At 34.9% G+C, this 18,833-nt stretch overlaps 2 protein-coding genes across 2 annotated transcripts; both read right to left on the bottom strand.

Moving 5' to 3' along the window:
• Window positions 1-2,229: 2,229 nt before the first annotated feature.
• Window positions 2,230-3,264, bottom strand: LOC114649466 (trace amine-associated receptor 13c-like). The gene has a single exon (XM_028798957.1). It carries the CDS (start codon window positions 3,262-3,264, stop codon window positions 2,230-2,232), a length of 1,035 nt encoding a protein of 344 aa, XP_028654790.1.
• A 1,458-nt stretch (window positions 3,265-4,722) lies between these two features.
• LOC114649465 (trace amine-associated receptor 13c-like) lies at window positions 4,723-17,169 on the bottom strand. The gene is made up of 3 exons (XM_028798956.1): window positions 17,154-17,169; window positions 14,834-15,852; window positions 4,723-4,797 (listed from the first exon to the last, which is right to left on the bottom strand). The coding sequence occupies exons 1-3, from the start codon at window positions 17,167-17,169 to the stop codon at window positions 4,723-4,725; spliced, it is 1,110 nt and encodes a 369-aa protein (XP_028654789.1).
• Window positions 17,170-18,833: the final 1,664 nt, after the last annotated feature.

Here is an 18,833-nt window from a genome sequence, read left to right as displayed (position 1 = left end):
CCGCAGTATTCATTTACATCAAGCTTTTAAACTCTTTTTAAAGATTTAAGTTCTTTTCACTGGTTAACTATGTAAATCTTAAAATGTACCCTGCCTTTGTGACAGCCTGACGTCATTGAGGTGCAGCTATCATTTTAAAAGAAAGGATATTTGAGTTTACAAGCTTTGTTTCTTTATAAAATCTTTGTAAAAGACAAAGCTCTACCAGAAACACACAGGTTACTACTTAAAATTTCAGTAACAAGAAATGTCCATGTGAATGCAACTGCTAGTTTTTACGCTAAATATAAAATTATAAACAGTATTAGACTTGAGATCTGTAAGCACACCACAGAGAAGTGAAAGTCTCCATTCAAAACACAAAGAGAGCAAATCATTTTTGTTTTAATTATTTAATGTACTAGAAATTTTGAATTTTTACTTTGTACAAATCAAAACTTGTATAATGAGGAAAAAATATGTATATTGTATAAGTACATACATTTGTCTCTTTAAATATATAATTTTAAAACTTCATACTAGAAAAACAGGTTTATGACAATATTGCATAAAACAACATCAACATCAAATATACAACACATTATTATTTAGCTCTAGTTCAAAACATCAAAGCACTGAAAGGTTGGCACTTTAGGCATGATGTAAACTTTAAATCATATGATTGTCCTAAAATCAGTTCATTTCTTGCAGAAAAGAATAACAGAGATTAATTGTAGGATTTTCCTTTACAGAAGATTCCAGTGTAATGAATGTAACCAACAATAAATTGATCAAAAAACACATATGGCAATGAATGTAATTTGCAAAGACATCTTCACAGTGTTTTTTATATCTATAAATCTTTGTAGGAAGTAATCAATTTTTCATTAAATATGCACTATAAATGAAGCAAATTATAGTATGCTCACAAGACAAAACATAAAACAGAATTCATAGTTTCACACATATTATTTTAGAATTATCCAACAAGTGTTTTAATATATTTTAGTATATTTTAAGGTGAAAACTATTTTTCTTGCATTTTCAAAGTGAACTAAAATGTTCAATGGAGTTACCATAAATATTTGTGAGGAATTATACGTTAACAGACTAAATGTTCCTTTTGAAATTATTTTATCTCCAGGTACTTGGGATTTATCCAGTGAGTTTTTAAAAATAAAAACGGTCTCAACAAAGCACAAAAATATTTTTGACTACATTTATACTGTATTGTACCCCAGTCTAAAAGTAAGACATATAATTTGTTTTAGCAAATAGCTTGAAAATATGCTTATAATAATTGTCAATTTATATAAATATATATATATATATATATATATATATATATATATATATATATTATTGAGTGCATTTATCTATTGACATGTCTTCTTTTCTTGCTTAATAGTATTAAAGTAAACAACGAAATGCAGCAGAGCAGTAGAAGGATTGAATATACTGTACTTTACTGGAATTTGGAATTAACCGCACTAAAATCCTATCACTTGCAGAACATATCTCCTTTCAGCTGTTGTTTTACTTTCAAAATAATTAATAAAATATATTTTGTCTATGGATTGAAATATATATTTACATTAAAGACAATTTTTACTTGTTTGCAGATAAAATAGTATATATTAATAATAAATCTTGAAAACAAATGGGAAGTCTATTAAAGCAGGTCAGATTCACAGGCTTATATATTTATAAAAACACAGATTTCTTTAAGGTATAATCTGCTCTAATATCTGAGGTTTAATCAAATTGGAATGTCACCATCTAATTAAAATGGTTGTAAAATATCAACATGATAAATAATCTTATAATGTGAAATATACAGTAACACATATTTATTGTTGCTCCACTACAGATACACTGCATTTTATATTTGTCTTCCACCTTCCTTACACGACTTTTATTATAAATGATGGCAGTAACAGTGTAAAATATGCTGCTTTAACCAAGAGCAATTATTAAACTTGTATTCTGCACAAAATGTACATTTTGTTGATAACATATCCCATGTCCAACAGAACCTGCAACCCTTATTTTTCTTGGATGTTGCATTAGTATATTACATTAATAGTAAGCGCCCTACGTCTCCTAAACATCAGGACCTTTCTATTAATCCTATTGGAAAAGTATTTTATCATGTTTTTGCTATTAAATAGATAATGTGCAAATGCATTATAGGCTTAAATTTCTTTTTTTAAGATCTAAATTATATTTTCACTGAAAATGAATAAACAGCTAATTGTTTTCTGGAAATAAACATAATAAAGATGAATCTGTACTAAATACTCTAAATGTAACAATAAGTTTTAGTGCCCGTTGAAACCATGGGTAAAACAACCCATAAATAATTGGGTTAAAACCTGAGTTAAAATAACCCAACCACTGTAGGCCATCAACTATTATCGGAGGAGTCCTGTAACTTAAAAATGGATCCATTAGACTGTTTACAAAGTATGGCAGCCAACAAAGAATAAATATGCCTATTACAATTGTCAATGTCTTTGTTGCCTTTTTATCTTTATGTTTTGTTGCTTTTTGTGTTGTATCTTCTCTTGGCTGAAACTGATCTTCTATTGTACTAATGACTTTTTGATGTTTTTTGGCAATAATAAATATTTTAGTGTAAAGGAAAAGCATCAGAGAACATGGAAAGAAAAATGTCACTATTGTGTCAAGAGTCCCCCAGATTGAATTAAAAACAATTATACAGTCTCCAGGACAAGGATCATACCCTTCCATACCTTCAGTATTCCCTTTAAAATAATATATAATGCAAACATATATCACAGCAACAGTCCAGCTTGTTACAATAAAGAACCAGGCCAGAGGCATTGTTATCTTTGTAACATATAAAAGTGGATCACTCACAGCATAATAACGATCAACAGCAATAAATATCAAATGAAATACTGAAACAGTTGACAGAATTAGGTCAACATTTGAGTGAAAGAGACAGAAAGAATCTCCAAAGTACCAGCAAGTTTCAATAGATCTGACCATACTGAATGGCATCACAATTGCTCCTAAAAGAAAATCTGCAACAGCCAGTGACATAACAAGGAGATTGGTGGGAGTATGAAGATTCTTAAAATGAATTATAGAAATAATCACCACAAGGTTTCCACATACAGTCATTAAAATTCCGCCGATAAAAAATGTATATAATATTGCATAGACTGCTGAAGCGCGTTTCTCTTTTGGACATGACAAATTACCAGAAAGAAAACAATATTCTATGTCTTCTAGGTCCTTTAGATCAGTAACATTCATTTTCCCTTAAAAAGTAACATATGGAGGTCTTGGCATTCTGTAGGCAGAAATCTTTATATAAACAATTCTTAATGCTTTGCCACTCCCAAATGTGTCAAGCCATGCTGATAATTATCTCTTTTGAATATGCAGGAAACATGCAGAAGTGTGAATCACAAATGGTCCTGCAATGGAGTATCATGGGAGGTTTCACATTTCTCAAAGGAAAGACAATATAGAAAATTGTAAACAAGTCAGATAAAAATAAACTATTTAAACATTAAATCTAGTAAATATTTTATTTTTGTACATTTGTGTGCAAATATATTTTTCATTCCATGTGATAATTAAAGATTTAACTTATAAAATAAGCCAAGCACTTTACTTTTATAGAGCTATGGCTATGAAAACAAACTCAGGCTAATATTACAAATTTAATGCCACTATGCAAATGAAACCATAAAAAAACTATTAATGAGAACAGGCTTTTCCATCTATTGCAGCTTGAAAATCCCTATTCACGTAACTTATACAAAATATTGACCAGTGCATGATTCAAGGTCTTATTACTATCCACTATTTATCTTTTAAGTTTATTTTGTGTATCTAATGGTCTCAATATGCAAAAATATTTTGCAACATATGTACAAAATTTAGCCATAACTGCATAATACCCTTCTCATTGGTGCTTTCATGTTTTGTTGAAGACCTAATTTCAACTGCTTGAACTAACTACTAACTGCTTTTAATCATTCTGAAAACCACTACACATTATAACATTCCCTAATCTGTTTTGACCAGTGGTAGGGAGCCACAGTGAAGCATCAAGAATCGTTGGAGAACCAACCCAGTAGTGCTGTTTAATTGTTTTAAAACAAAAAGCAAAAAGGTGCATCATTGAACAATAAAAACGATGTGGACCACAAAATCTCACACTGAGTTCTCGCACAGCAACTCATTTGTTATTGACTTCTAGTTGTGAATAAGATGCCATTTTTTGAGGCCATCACTCTTTATGGTGTCCTGAACAGAGGAGGAGGGGCCTGCTCTGGGCATCACCGCCAGGGCAGGGTGCCCTCACTGGGCATTTTGTCAGGGTTGTCGGGGAAGGAGAAGATACCATTAGCAACAGCACCCCCTCTTGTCCCAGATTAGTATCTCTTACAGCACTTCAGTCGATCCCTGAAGACAATTCTCTGGTGCATGGCCTGCAGTAGAGGGCAGTAGCATTGGCATGGAGCATTCCTTACCAATGCTGAACAATAAACTTGTATTGTTGCAGGCTTAAAAAATAACAGGTCACCCATGATTTGAATTCCTTGTGGGAACATAATCACTGCAGGAGAGCATGGTAGGTCACCAAGATAAACACCCACCCCAACGGATAGTATCTGAACACGTAATTGTCCACTTAAATGCCACAACCCCCCATTCAATCCCTGCATACCTCATCTCCCACTCGAGCAGTTTCATGCTAAGTTACTTAATGGTCTGTTTGCCTCTGTCATCAACCTGGCTCAAGATGACACCCAAACCACTGTCCATAGCATTGGTCTGAAGGGGAAAAGGCAAACTAAAGTTAAGGCTAATCAACACTGGAGACGTTTGCAGGTCACAGAATACCATCTCGCTTTATCCTTAACTCTAGTAAAAGGTCCAGCCCTTTGTGAAAAGTGGGGCACAAGTATCCAACTGAACCTTGTCAGCCCTAGAAAAGCCTGCATTTGCCTTTTAGCTTACAGCTGGGGCCAGTAACGAATGGCCTGAACTTTGCAACATTGTGGTTTGACCCGTTCCCTACCCACCCATCCACCACATACCCCAAATACCTATGGTCCGCCCATATAAACTGTTCTTATGGTTGATTTGTAGGCACCCATTGTGAATGCTGAGGAGGATGGCCAGATATGCAGTACATGTTCCTTCCTGGTGTTTGAATATATTACCATGTCATCTAACCAGGCAGTACTAAAGCATTGAGGGACCTGAGTAGTCTGTCTGCCAGACATTGGAAGATGGCTGGGGCACAACAGAGGCCAAGTGGTAGAATACAGTACTGTCAGTGTTCACTGAGAATACTAAACAAGGCCCTTTTCCTTCACCAAGTCAGTAAGGAAGATCTGGCAATGCCCCTTTGTTATATTGAGTGTGGTCAAGAATTAGGCTCTTCCCAGGTGTTTCAGGAGGTTATCAACCCTCAGCATGTGACAGGTTTCAAATCAGGACACTTAGATGAGCCAACAAAATTCAGTAACAAAAGAGCAAACTCCCACAGGGCTTTGGAATGAGAACAATAGGGCTATACCAAGGGCTGTGACTCTCTTCAGTGACCCCAAAGTGTAGCATACTCTTTATTTCCAGCTTGACTTCTGCCTTCTTCACCTACACAAGACGGTATAGCAGGTCCCTAAATATGACTCCTGCGGGATAACTATGTAGTGAAAAACTAGTGTTGTCCAGCCTGGCTAGAAATCCTCCACTCCAGTCATGGAGGCGGTGGCATTCCCCACTTCTTAAAAGAGCTATTTAGTATTAGAAATAGACGTGTATTAAAAATTAAATAGTTTTACCAAAATTCATGTTTGCATCATTCTTACAACAGTCTCTCCTGTTCTTATCAAAGCCTATTGAAGTTCGAAAAGTATTCTTTTAAATTTTTCTGCTTCCTCTAATGAATTTAGAGCAATAATGGCTGGGAATAACATTACATATCTGATGCACATTACATTGAAATGCTGCTTCATACCAAAAAAAGTAGCCTTCTTTCTTGCATTCACAACAGATAAGTCCTGAAATTTGTCGATCATGTTGTTTTCAAAGAAGGCACATTTTCATTTTCCCAAATTAAACCCAGCAATGAATGTTTTTCAAGAAAAATCAACAGATAGATAATATGCACTTTACAGTTCTGGATTGTTTAATGAATTTCCTGAATTTTAACAAAAAGGGTTAAAACTAATTATAAAGTATTTTCATCCTTATGCATAAAATTCAGGCATTTTGCAAATAGTTGTACATTTGCATTTTACAGTAGTAACTCTCTTTTCAAGAATTTTCAGTGAAAGCTGTCAGATGTGTCATTCTTGTTGCTTGTTTTTTGCCCTCTATTTTTTAAGACTTTTTCTTTTTTTATTTCAAAATACTTAACTAGGTAATTTACCACATCTTCCCTATCTTTATTTGCATCATTCAGAAAGAGCATGTACACATTTCAAATTCCAGGACGTTTTAGAACATTTCCAGTACAAACCAGCACAAGAATCTGAACTATTCATGCTATTCTAGGTAGGACTACTAATTTTTAAAGCAAAAATATTGTTTTCTGGACAATGAATTTGCCATTATACATGTGGTATGTACAGAGGTGGCTTGTGCCAGTATTTTGGAGTGTGCAAGCAAAGGATACAAAGAAATCATGAAATCATTGAGCATTATTTACAAATGGAACACTTTAAAGTACACATAAAAACACAGAAACTTTACTGTGTTGGGGTGCTAACAACCCAATACCTTTAGGTAAATAAGTGATCATAAAAATAATTTTGTCATATTTTAAGTAGTAAATTGTTGTGGGTGAAAAGTCTAAGGTATACCTTGGGAAGGACATTCACATACACTCTATGTCTCTCTCTGACTAGTAGGAAACATTTCCTGAAAAAGGTTACCCATCCATGACTTGTATGAATGATGCTTGTCCCATCACATTTAACAACAGGAGGATTTCAGATTCTGACATTCACTTTTAGTTACATATGTAAACAAAGAAGGTGATGTAGTAGAAGTGTCACTAGCCCAACTAGAGGTCTCAATATTATAGCCAACTAATCCACTTGAACTCCTTGTAGGTGCAGCGGTCAGATGTGACGATAGCCCCATAAAAGGTCAAAAATAATTCTTAACAGAATTACTGGTTTCCTTGCTCTTCCTTATTTCACAATGTTTAATTTCACTCATATGGCTTTTCAAAGCAGACTCACCCTTATTCCCAATGTCAAACTTCTTCATACAGTAACGACACCCAGCCAAATGCTCATTTGGTTTGTCTTATTGCAGCCATCCTTTGTAGTCAGCATTTTTCCAACCAACTTACTTTCCTGGCATTTTGACTGATTGATAAATCACAGTGACATATCTAATATACACAATGTAATTTACCTTGCTAACTATTTACCACTTAACACCAACTAACCGCTAACCACTATTAATTTAATGCGCATGCTAACATCTTTTATGTATCTATACCAGTTCACACAAATGTTCACATGGAACAAAACATAAAATGATATTAATGAATTATCGGGTGTTTTTTCTCATGATATGTGATTATTGAATTCACTTTAATATTTTCCATGACTTTTAAGTACCATTTAAATGTTTTTAGAATTTTAATAACTTTTCCAGTTTTTCAATTTTTTGTTAATAGTCCATGACTTTCCAGTTTTTTCAGGACCTGAACAACCCTGTTCAGATATTTTTTCATTATTTCATTCATTTTTTCATATCTTTCATATTCCTTTTACTTTTTTATTGCATATTAATTTCTAGCTTAATTATGAATGTCCAGATTGATGACCTACCTATATCAAACCAATGGTCATTTTTCAGAAAATGCACTAACAAATTTGTAAACTACTAAGTACAGTGTTTCTTTTTTTTTTTTTTTTTTTTTTAATAATTGAGAATGGGCGGCATGGTGGTGCAGTGGTAACGCTGCCTCGCAGTAAGGAGACCTGGGTTCGCTTCCTGGGTCCTCCCTGCATGGAGTTTGCATGTTCTCCCTGTGTCTGCATGGGTTTCCTCTGGGTGCTCCGGTTTCCTCCCACAGTCCAAAGACATGCAGGTTAGGTGCATTGGCAATCCTAAATTGTCCCGTGTGTGTGTGTGTCCTGCGGTGGGTTGGCGCCCTGCCCAGGGATTTGTTCCTGAATTGCGCACTGTGTTGGCTGGGATTGGCTCCAGCAGACCCCCGTGACCCTGTGTTAGGATATAGCGGGTTGGAGAATGACTAACTGACTAATTGAGAACATTAAATGATTAGTGATTTTCTTTTTAAACCACTGTTCTTTGGAGCTAACACTAACATGTAAGATTTCTTACAAGTCATACTTTGTGAACTCATCTTTTATGTCATCAGCTAACCCACTACAAAATAATGTTATTAATGGCATTGTTTCTCCTTGAGCCTGCTGTTACTGTTTCTGAGGTTATAATGAATTACCCAATTCCTTGTCTAAAGCTCAATAATTTATTGTTTGTTGTACGCATACTGTCAGGATGATCAGAAATTAATATTAATTCTTTTTCTAATACTTCTAATCTTTCAGTACAGGGATTTTTATTAGCATATAGAGCAGAGTTTAGCACAACAAATACATTATTATACAGAATAATAATGTAATAGGAGGTAGAAACAGGGAACAAAGACATGTTGACTACATTTAAGGAATACTGTAAGTGTTTATTGTTGTGATTGAAGCCTAACAAACACTAGAAAGGCATGAATACTACAAAAAATTAACAAAAATACATAAATGGGAAAACCACAAAAAGGGAGAAGGAAAATTATCAAAACACTCTTGTCTAAGCAAAGATATTAATAATAAATTTAAATCAAATAACACTCAGTTACAATGGGTTAAAATACCCTGAGTGGTGCACTGAGAGAAACAACGCTAAAGCAGTTATATTCCATGCATCATTATATTGTTACAGGTTGATTGCAATCAGATGCCTTAAACTAAAAAACGATATGTGGTTAATTTCAGTGTATTGGATAAAGCCAAGTCAGGAATGTGAATCAAATAAATAAATGGAAACCACACAGGAACAGTAGCACTGCTTTGATGCTGGGTTCTGCCAGTCTGCAAAACTGAGCAGAGAACTTGCGTATGCAAGGGTTTGACCTGGCGTGAGAATGTGCGTGGCTTTATGTCAAGTTTAGCTTTTATCCGTTGTAATGTGAGCGTGGAAACGGGCATAAGTAACATTTTTGTGCATACGCACCATTTATACATGAGGCCCCAGGAGTCTAAACCACATAATCAATAAACTGAGATGCCAAAACACTTTTTTCTGGTACTGCATATACCTTTACCTCCTGGTCCACTTTGTAAATATTAGTACTTTGCGACATGATTTTTTTCCCACCAAATCACTACAGCTAGAATGTGTATTATATATTATATTGACTAATTTCACTTCTGAATAATGATGTTGCAATCATATGATCAAGGTGAATGTTACAGCTAAAGAACAGAGAAGATGCTCCCCTCACTAATATCACAGGATCAAAGCAAATGTACTGTACTCTATTTAAGTGTTTGTTTTATATATTTTCTTACAGAATATGAATTTCCAGAGGTCGTACTATCTTTGAATGGGGATATCTATTTACCATATTGCACAAATTTAGGTTTACTTGCAATTTACTGTATCTGCATGGATTAAATTGCTCTATACTAGTCCAGAAACCTCAGTCAATACAAATATATATTTGGATTATTCCTTGATGCCTGCAGCTGTATGGTTCATTTTGCCACTGGTTGGCCTTTCTTCTCAAGTGTCATCAAGGATGAGAGTTTTTGGAAACAGCTGTATCTGTACCATTCCACTCTGATATTCGTTGATATTATATTATTCACAGAAATTAAAGCTATTGTGGAACATGCCCCGGACACAGACAGGCAGACATGTTTAAATCACCCCACACACGTTTATTTACAAGGTGCTCCATATTTACAATTAAGTGCTTAAAGTTCCCAAGTCCCCAGAGTCCTGGCCATAACACAATGCCTTCTCTTCAGGCCGCCTTCTCTTCTCTCCTCCCAGACCTTGTCCTCTCTTCACTCCCGACACAAGTCTCTGATAGAAGGGAGGCTGCCCCTTTTATAGCAACCCGAGTGTGCTCCAGGTGCTTCCCAGCAATCTTCCACCGGCACTCCCCAGTGTGGCGGAAGTGCCGGCTGCATCCCCGGAAGCACTCTGGGTGTCCCTGCTTCTTTTCCCCCCAGCACTTCCAGGTGTGGCAGAAGTGCTGAGATTCAGGGCTCCCAAGGCATCTGGGCACCCCCTGGCGGTGACCACGGGCCCCTACAGTGTTGAGCTTCAAAGCTCTGTACCCATGGTCCCCATATAAACCAGGGTGGTCACTCTCACGTGGTCTGAGGAAGGCATAAGCCCTCTTCCGGTCCTCCGGGATGTCCCGGCCGGGTCACCCCCCCAGCCACCTGCGACACTGTTAATGTGTTGACAATATAGCCGTATAAATTTGCCAACATTAATTATATCATCATTAATGATCACATTCTGCAAAAACCTTCCTTCTTTGTTAAAATGTTTAAAGTCTATAGTACTAGCTCTAACAGGTTTGCTAGCTTCAGCAAGTTCTAGCCTTCCATAATGACTATATGGACTATTCTGCAAATAAAAAGTTCTTGCTTTAATATATTACGTTGAGCCATCCTTCTTAGTGACTTATTCATTTTGGTCAGGTCTCTAAAGTCCTAAGTTATTTATTTCATAGTACAGGGTATGCTTCTACTAAAAAGCGTAACTGTTTGAGCAGGACTATATTAACAAAAATAAACATCTGCAAACACTGGATTTGACTTTCTGATGACAGAATGATGAGTTGAAATAATTTTGAATACAAGATTCTTGGGGCAGATGCAGTGTTTACTGACAATGGAGAGAGAACTTTTGTTTGCTGTCTCTCTGAAAAAAAAATGCTTTGTCGCCATCTGCATACTGCAATATGTGAATGCAGTACAATTATAGTAATTTGACCTTACCTACCATTCAATGAGATTGAAACAGGACACTTGAAGTTAGGATAGTGTTTTGTTGCGTTCATACAAAGCCACTGATCCAAAAGAGTATTGTTTCATTTAACAAAAAATGATGATTCACAAATATTGTAAGGAGGAGAATCTAAATTAAGGAGTCATGTTTATCTGAAAGTCAGTCATAATAATGTCCTTGTTTGCTTTTTCAAAAAAAATGATTTTGACATTTCTAAAAACTCCAGGTAAAGTGATGCTTTGCTTGTCATCTTCAGAAACAGCGAATGTATATTGTACAGATAGGAGGGTTTACCTTTAAGAGGAAGAAGCTGTTAAACCTCTCCTTAAAATTCTCTGTATGTCTTGCCATGGACTTTATGATTTGTCTCTTGACATTTGCTCCAAATGGTCTCTGAACAGCAATATTATACACTTAACTTTCTCAACTGAAGTTTACAAGCCTCATCACTATATCCATGTCATCTTCCATTTTTCAACACAATTTTGCACCCAGTGCTTACTTCTGAATGTGGTGAAATGCCATTACTATGGGGTACCATGAACTTGTGTTGTTCACCATTTATATTTGATCACATCTTGCCTGAAGAAGGGGCCTGAGTTGCCTCAAGAGCATGCATATTGTAAGCTTTATAGTTAGCCAATAAAAGGTGTCATTTTGCTTGGCTTTTCTCACCATTGATATACAAAAGTTTCGCCTAGTCTAAGCCATTTTTTTTCAAAGAACTGTCAGTTTATTAAAAATGATTTTACCAGTTGTAGACCTGTGCATAGGGAGCAAACAAAAGTTTATTTTCTCAAAAATCCCTTCAGTTAATAAAAGCTCACAGCTGCTGTTTGATATCAGTCCTGTCACAAGACAATTCACTAGTGAGTGTCATGTAACCTGCTTTCTTTAGACTGGGGAGAGGACAGGCAGTTTTTTGGCCAAAACGTCTATTGTTCTTACTTCACTATTGTTCAATAATTGTGCTTGCCTCAAAAGCTTGACAAATGTTTTGCATATGTGAAAGGTTGTTTTTACTTCTGTTTAACGTTTACAAAAGACGCAGAGATGATTACCTTCTTTTGTCTGTGGTGGTAATAGAATAATTATATGCCATAATATAAGTTGAAATGCTTTGTTTATGACTTTCTGATTTTGTAGTGCAGTTGTCACTGAAGTGGCTATGGCATATTTCGACATTTTGCTTTATATAAGCCAACCTGCACATAGCTATGATCTGAGCAAATAGCAAACAAGACAGCTAAGCATTCATATTGTCCAGTATAATAGAAGAAAATTTGCCAGTCTAGACAGAATTGAATTGTTTGTTTTTTGTAATCAAATTTATGATTTTTACCTTTACTGTTATGCAAGCAAGACTTAGATATGCTGCGTTCATTTGTTTTTCAGTTTAGTTACTATAATGGATTAACAGTATGCTACCTACATATTGACTTAGTTAACATGTAAGTACTTCCATAGGTCTGTGTGTTAGCAGACTGCTAATTGGGCTGCCAATTGAGAAACCCAGTCAGCTGCTTCAGGATTTGTGTAGGGTGAACACAGGCTGGATTAAAGTGCTTTATGGACTGGATGTGACCAGTGGGCCACCTTCTGAAAACTTCTGGTCTAGAAGTTGTCATCTTCTTCATTGCAGTTATTTCTTCTTTTCTAACTGCTGACTTTACTAAAAAATGATATTTAAACTTGCTTATGATTAGAATGGGGCGGCACGGTGGCGCAGTGGGTAGCGCTGCTGCCTCGCAGTTGGGTGATCTGGGGACCCGGGTTCGCTTCCCGGGTCCTCCCTGCGTGGAGTTTGCATGTTCTCCCCATGTCTGCGTGGGTTTCCTCCGGGCGCTCCGGTTTCCTCCCACAGTCCAAAGACATGCAGGTTAGGTGGATTGGCGATTCTAAATTGGCCCTGGTGTGTGCTTGGTGTGTGGGTGTGTTTGTGTGTGTCCTGCGGTGGGTTGGCACCCTGCCCAGGATTGTTTCCTGCCTTGTGCCCTGTGTTGGCTGGGATTGGCTCCGGCAGACCCCCGTGACCCTGTGTTTGGATTCAGCGGGTTGGAAAATGGATGGATGGATGGATGATTAGAATGGAAATGTACAATACAGTAAAATTAAAAATTAGTATCATAGTGCAATACCAATTTTAAAATTATTAGATTTAAATAAACAAAATATGAAAGAACACAAAAGTAATAGATATTAAGTGCCTTTCATGGACACTTTCATGATACAACAGTAGCAGAATCCCATATGTCCAGTGGTGGAGCTCTGTTACTGACATCTGCAAGTCTCAAAAGATTGTGCTGGATTTCTTGCTAGTCCCAAAATGGAGGTTTTAGCCTTGAATCTGCATAAGTGAGTTTTGAGAGCAGATGTCTGTAACTTTATTTATTTAATCTCTTTGTTAAACACAGCCTTTAAATTTCCAACAAGCAGATGTGCTTATAAGACATCCATCCATCCATTTTCCAACCCGCTGAATCCGAACACAGGGTAACGGGGGTCTGCTGGAGCCAATCCCAGGCAACACAGGGCACAAGGCAGGAACCAATCCCAGGCAGGGTGCCAACCCACCGCAGCTTATAAGACAGCATATTGTATATGAATTGCTTTTAAATTCTTTTTGTTTGTTTTTATTTAAAACTATATTAATAGATTTGAATTTGCCAAACACAAGACAAATGGTGACTTGAGTTCTTTTTTTAACTCCATTAGGCAAATTTTTTTACATTGCCTTAAACAAGTCCAAGGTTACAATATCACAAAATGATAAATGTGTATAGCAGTAACATCACTGTATCTGTAACATAATTAAAAATTCTTGTCTCTGTGTAATCATTTGACTCTGATTATACTTTTAATTGGATTAACTAGTAGGCAATTACATATTCACACAGTGTCAGCAGATGTTGCATAACTTTATTCACTCAAAAAACATAAGCAAAAAAAAAATTGTAATTATAGATGAAATCAGGAATAAATTAGTTGGATACTTCTCCATGGCACTGTATGGATGTAGAAATAAATATTAAAATCACTACTTCAAGACATACAGTACATTATTATTGTAACATCCATAAACTGTTTTCCTTTCAGTTTCTGGCTTATGCTTTATAAAAGTTTTAAACAGGTTATATATATATATATATATATATATATATATATATATATATATATATATATATATATATATATATATATATAAACTACATTCACAAGCTTTTTAGCAGCTGTTAATCTTATCTACTGTAAGTGTTAATTGGATATTATTAATCTTAAACATTCTAAGACAATAACATTTTTTTTGCATGTTTTGAATGACTTAAAAATTAAAGGATCTGAAAATACATTTTTTATTCAGTAATAAAATGAAGTATTGTTTGGATGTGCAATGCCACTGTTGTGCCGTTGTCTCTGCAGAATGTTAATTATAGGTGCTAAAAATAAGAATGTGTGATGACACATTTGAAAATGTGGCGATGCAATCAACTTGTTTTTCATTTTTATGGTTATATTTACAATTTTTTTCTTTCATATCAAAAGTTTTCAACATATTGTAATTAAAAAATACAAAAACATTTTTTTGTTTTTTTCTGCAACTGTTTAAATTATTTGAATTTCATACAATGTATCTTATTTACATACAGAACTATGTCTTCAAAATTATTGTATAATTATTGTATTTTTACTCAACTCAGTGTTGCATAATTGAGCAAAGATAATGGGAAGCAGGTAAAATCTGCATTGTTTTAAAATACATATTAGAAATTAAATCATTTTAAACACTTACCTTGTTTCTTACTGAAAATAAATTAACTCTTGAAGAGCTTTGATAAAATATTTTACAAGTAATAATGTGCTGCAGAGCATTCTGAAACCATGGATAGAAAAATGCATAAATTATCGGATTAAAAGTGGAATTAAAATATCCTAACCAAACAAAGGCATCAAAAACAGCAGGTAGTGTAGAAAAATTAATATAAGGGTCCACCACAGAGTTAACAAAGAAAGGTAGCCAGCAAAGGATAAAACCTCCCATTACAATTCCAAGCGTTTTAGTTGCTTTTCTTTCAGATTTCTTTGACATTCTGATTTTTGTTTCATTTGCAGAGTACATTTGTTCTGTTATTGAGTTTATTTTCTTTGCTTGCCTTCTTGCCTCAGAAAATACCTTAGCATATAAACAAAGCATTGCAGTGCATGGGATGAAAAATGCAATAAATGTGTCCAGAGTTCCCCATAGAGCATTAAACCAAAGAATGCAATTTCCTAAACAATATACAGAAGATATGTAAGCATCGATGCCCTCAGTATTTGCTTTTGAATATAGCAAGCTATATGTATAAATTGCTGAAATCCCCCAGCTTGCTGCTGCCATTATTAAAGATATTGGTATAGTAATTGTGGTTGAATAATGCAAGGGATAACACACTGCACAGTATCTATCAATTGCAATGAATATCAGGTGAAATATAGAGACAGACGTAAGAAACATATCAAAGCTTGAATGCATGAGACAAAATGAATCACCAAAATACCAGCAAGCTTCTACAGACCTTATCATACTAAACGGCATCACACACAGTCCTACCAGGAAATCTGCTAGAGCCATGGAAAGTACAAGCACATTTGTCGGAGTATGAAGCTGTTTAAAAAAAACAATTGATAACATCACTGCCATGTTTCCAGATATTGTTAATAATATTCCAGCAACAAACACAATGTATAACAGAATATAGGTAGATGACGGATAGAGTTCTTTAAGACAAGATCCATTTATTGCTGGATAACAAAACTGTGCATTCAGAGCTTGTTGAATATTTTTGCTTTCCATTTTCATTATATTACACTGGTAATGCTTTTTTATCTATAATTCCATTTACGTATTACTCTAATTAAATATTAAAATACTGTTGCAGGATCCATAGCAGACTATATATATTTTAGTCTTTATCTACATATTTTCTATTCCACTGTATAGTTTTAGGAGAAAACATTTAGTCTAAAAACCAAATCACGTATCTGCAGTATTTATAGACAAAATACATCTTTGGACACTCCTTCTTTCTGATATGCCTCAGTTGGGAATAATGCAGTGATTTTACATAGAACATGACATGTGACATTATTATTTACCAAAAATGACAATCATTCATAAATACAGTATGTATGCCTGCGGTAGTTTACAGATATGTCATGTTTTCAGGTTTTGACATTACTGACACTTTGCAAAGTAGGGGTGGCTTTAGTAGGAAAATCTAAGATGTCAAGTATATTATGTGAATGTCATCTACTATGAAGATTGATATTTATTTCTTGTGCGTATATTGTGTCCGCTGCCACATGGGAATGAAGCCGCTCTTCAGAAACTCTTCCATACTCTTACCTCTCCTCTGTGCGAGATCAGTTGCAGGCTTGCAGTCTTCGAACATTTAAAAAGGCCGAGCTGTGGCCATCTTAATGGTTCACTCTCCTGTCCTGTCTTCCCCCAGACTTGCACTGCTTAGGTCACTGCTTCTGAGCTGCTGTACTCACTTGATTAATTATTTATTTATTAATTTATTATATTATTTGTAGACAAATTTACATTACACTTTCAAACCTGCTTATAGCCTGTTCCATGAGCATGTAGGATAAATATAGAACTAGCACTGGACAGGGTGCCAATCCACTGTGTGACCCACTTATGCACACCCACCCACACTCACACAGGAACATTATTTCATTCTAAACATTTGTTTATTTGCAGAGAAACCAAGCATATCACTTGTGTAGATTACTAACCTGACAGATGTCCAAGAAATGCTTCCAAAACCTTAACTTTATAGAGTGCCTTTTATGTCTGATTACATAAGAATTGGCTATGCCTGCATCAGCTGAAATCAAACAACTAATAATTTGCAGTGACTTTGTTACTTGTCAGTGAAGCTACTTTTAGCTAAATACAATAAAATGTTGACTAAAAGGTCCCAAGTACCTTCTTGTAAGCATACACACAATGGATAGTTTATCTAGTTTTGTGAAAAAAACATTGTCATGTGTTCAAAGTACTCAGTCACGGAATCAGATGAGAATGCAGAACAATTCTTTATTTGCATACAGATATGCACAAATGTCTTGGTCCATGGAGTGAGCAATAAATAATATAATTCATTTGCTTGTATGTTACCATTAGCTCATCTAATACATCACTTTTTCTGGCTCTTAATAGGCAGAATTATATCATCTTCACTAATAAACTACAGCCACCAGTAACTTTGTATACATGTCAATTCTTCCATTACTCTGAATATTGCTTCATTAATAGGGGTGTCATATGGGTTTTCCCATCGAGTTTATCACCACTTCACAATAGAGATGTTTCTCACTAGTTTGTCCTCTCTTTTTAAGGGGGTGTTCATCAGTCATTTACTTCATTTTAACCTAACATTTACTTCATATTTAACCTAACTATTTTGGTGGCTCCTCTAAGATGAGAGAAAAGCCTCACATTCTCAAGCTTTAAGCCAAGTTTAGTTAATCCTTCAGTTACCTTTAGTCCTTTTCCTCATGTTTTAATTAATTCATTGTCATAACTTCATATAAGTATATACTTGAAATAATTTAAGATAATATATTGACAAAAAAATCCATAAAAGCCTATACAATCAAATATTTATAACATAGTAGAACTATTTGTTTTTACATTTGCATATCTCCCAATATTCTTCTAGCAAATTTGCATACATCTCAATATCCTCTTGTTCTTGATAAACATTTAGTCATTCTTATAAGTCATTGAAATGTACTTACTTACCAAACCTTCAGTCCAAAAAAATGTATTTTGCTGTTGAATCCCTGTTTAAATACACACAATGAAATAATGTTATCTTTGCCACTTGAGCACCACAATATAGTCTTGTTTACCTAATCTTATCTAAATAATCCTATATTCCTCCATTAGCATATCATACAAAATAAATAGTATGTGTCTTATTTAACAAACTGTAAGAAGCAATATCTTTCACCCCAATGTAGCCACCTATTAAAGTATAAAAAAATTATACAAAAAGAGTAGGTTCATGGGTACATTGGTTCAAAGCATGGCCCTGCAAGTAACCTGAGAATGCTGTTTAAATGAGTCAAACTGGGTCTAGAGTTAAAAATTCCTCTTCTATGGACATAAACAGAGCTGAGGTCTTATCAGGTAAAGGCCGGAAAGCCACCCCACAAGATAGATAGTTGTAATTCATCTATCACTTGTTTTTTGGTTATACTTAAATTCTTTCATAGCACTTAATCTTGCTTAATAAAAAACACTTTTCACATTATACATATATTTTTCCATGGCAAACAAAAAAGAAACACACACTTATAACTGAAATCTTACTTAGTTGTTAATGTGTTTGTTGTCTGTGCACATATTGGATAAACAACATGAAGAGTAATACACAGTATATTATGCCACAGAGATAAAATAAGAAGTATTTCTGGTCTTTCATTGTTTAAATATATGTGTTAAACATCCACATCTTTTTGTATTATGTATTGATAAATTAATTACAAATTCATCAGACATACAGTGCATTCTGCTTGTATCCAGGTGGGAGATGGAGATGACTCTGGAGCTTTCCTAGTTGAACAGAGATTATGAAAAGCAACCTGGTTTAAAGCTCCAAAATATCTTCCTCATTAAAGCTCCACATCATGTTTGTGAAGATTCAGAGACATGCCTATAGATCATGAAAACTAATAGGCTATTGCTAATTTAGGTGGAATCTCTTAACATAGGTCTCACCTGAGGCTTTACC

This window comes from Erpetoichthys calabaricus, chromosome 3 (genome assembly GCF_900747795.2).
Source record: "Erpetoichthys calabaricus chromosome 3, fErpCal1.3, whole genome shotgun sequence".
Lineage (NCBI taxonomy): Eukaryota > Metazoa > Chordata > Cladistia > Polypteriformes > Polypteridae > Erpetoichthys > Erpetoichthys calabaricus.
The sequence above is the reverse complement of the archived record's forward strand: the minus strand, read 5'-3'. Positions and strand labels throughout refer to the sequence as shown.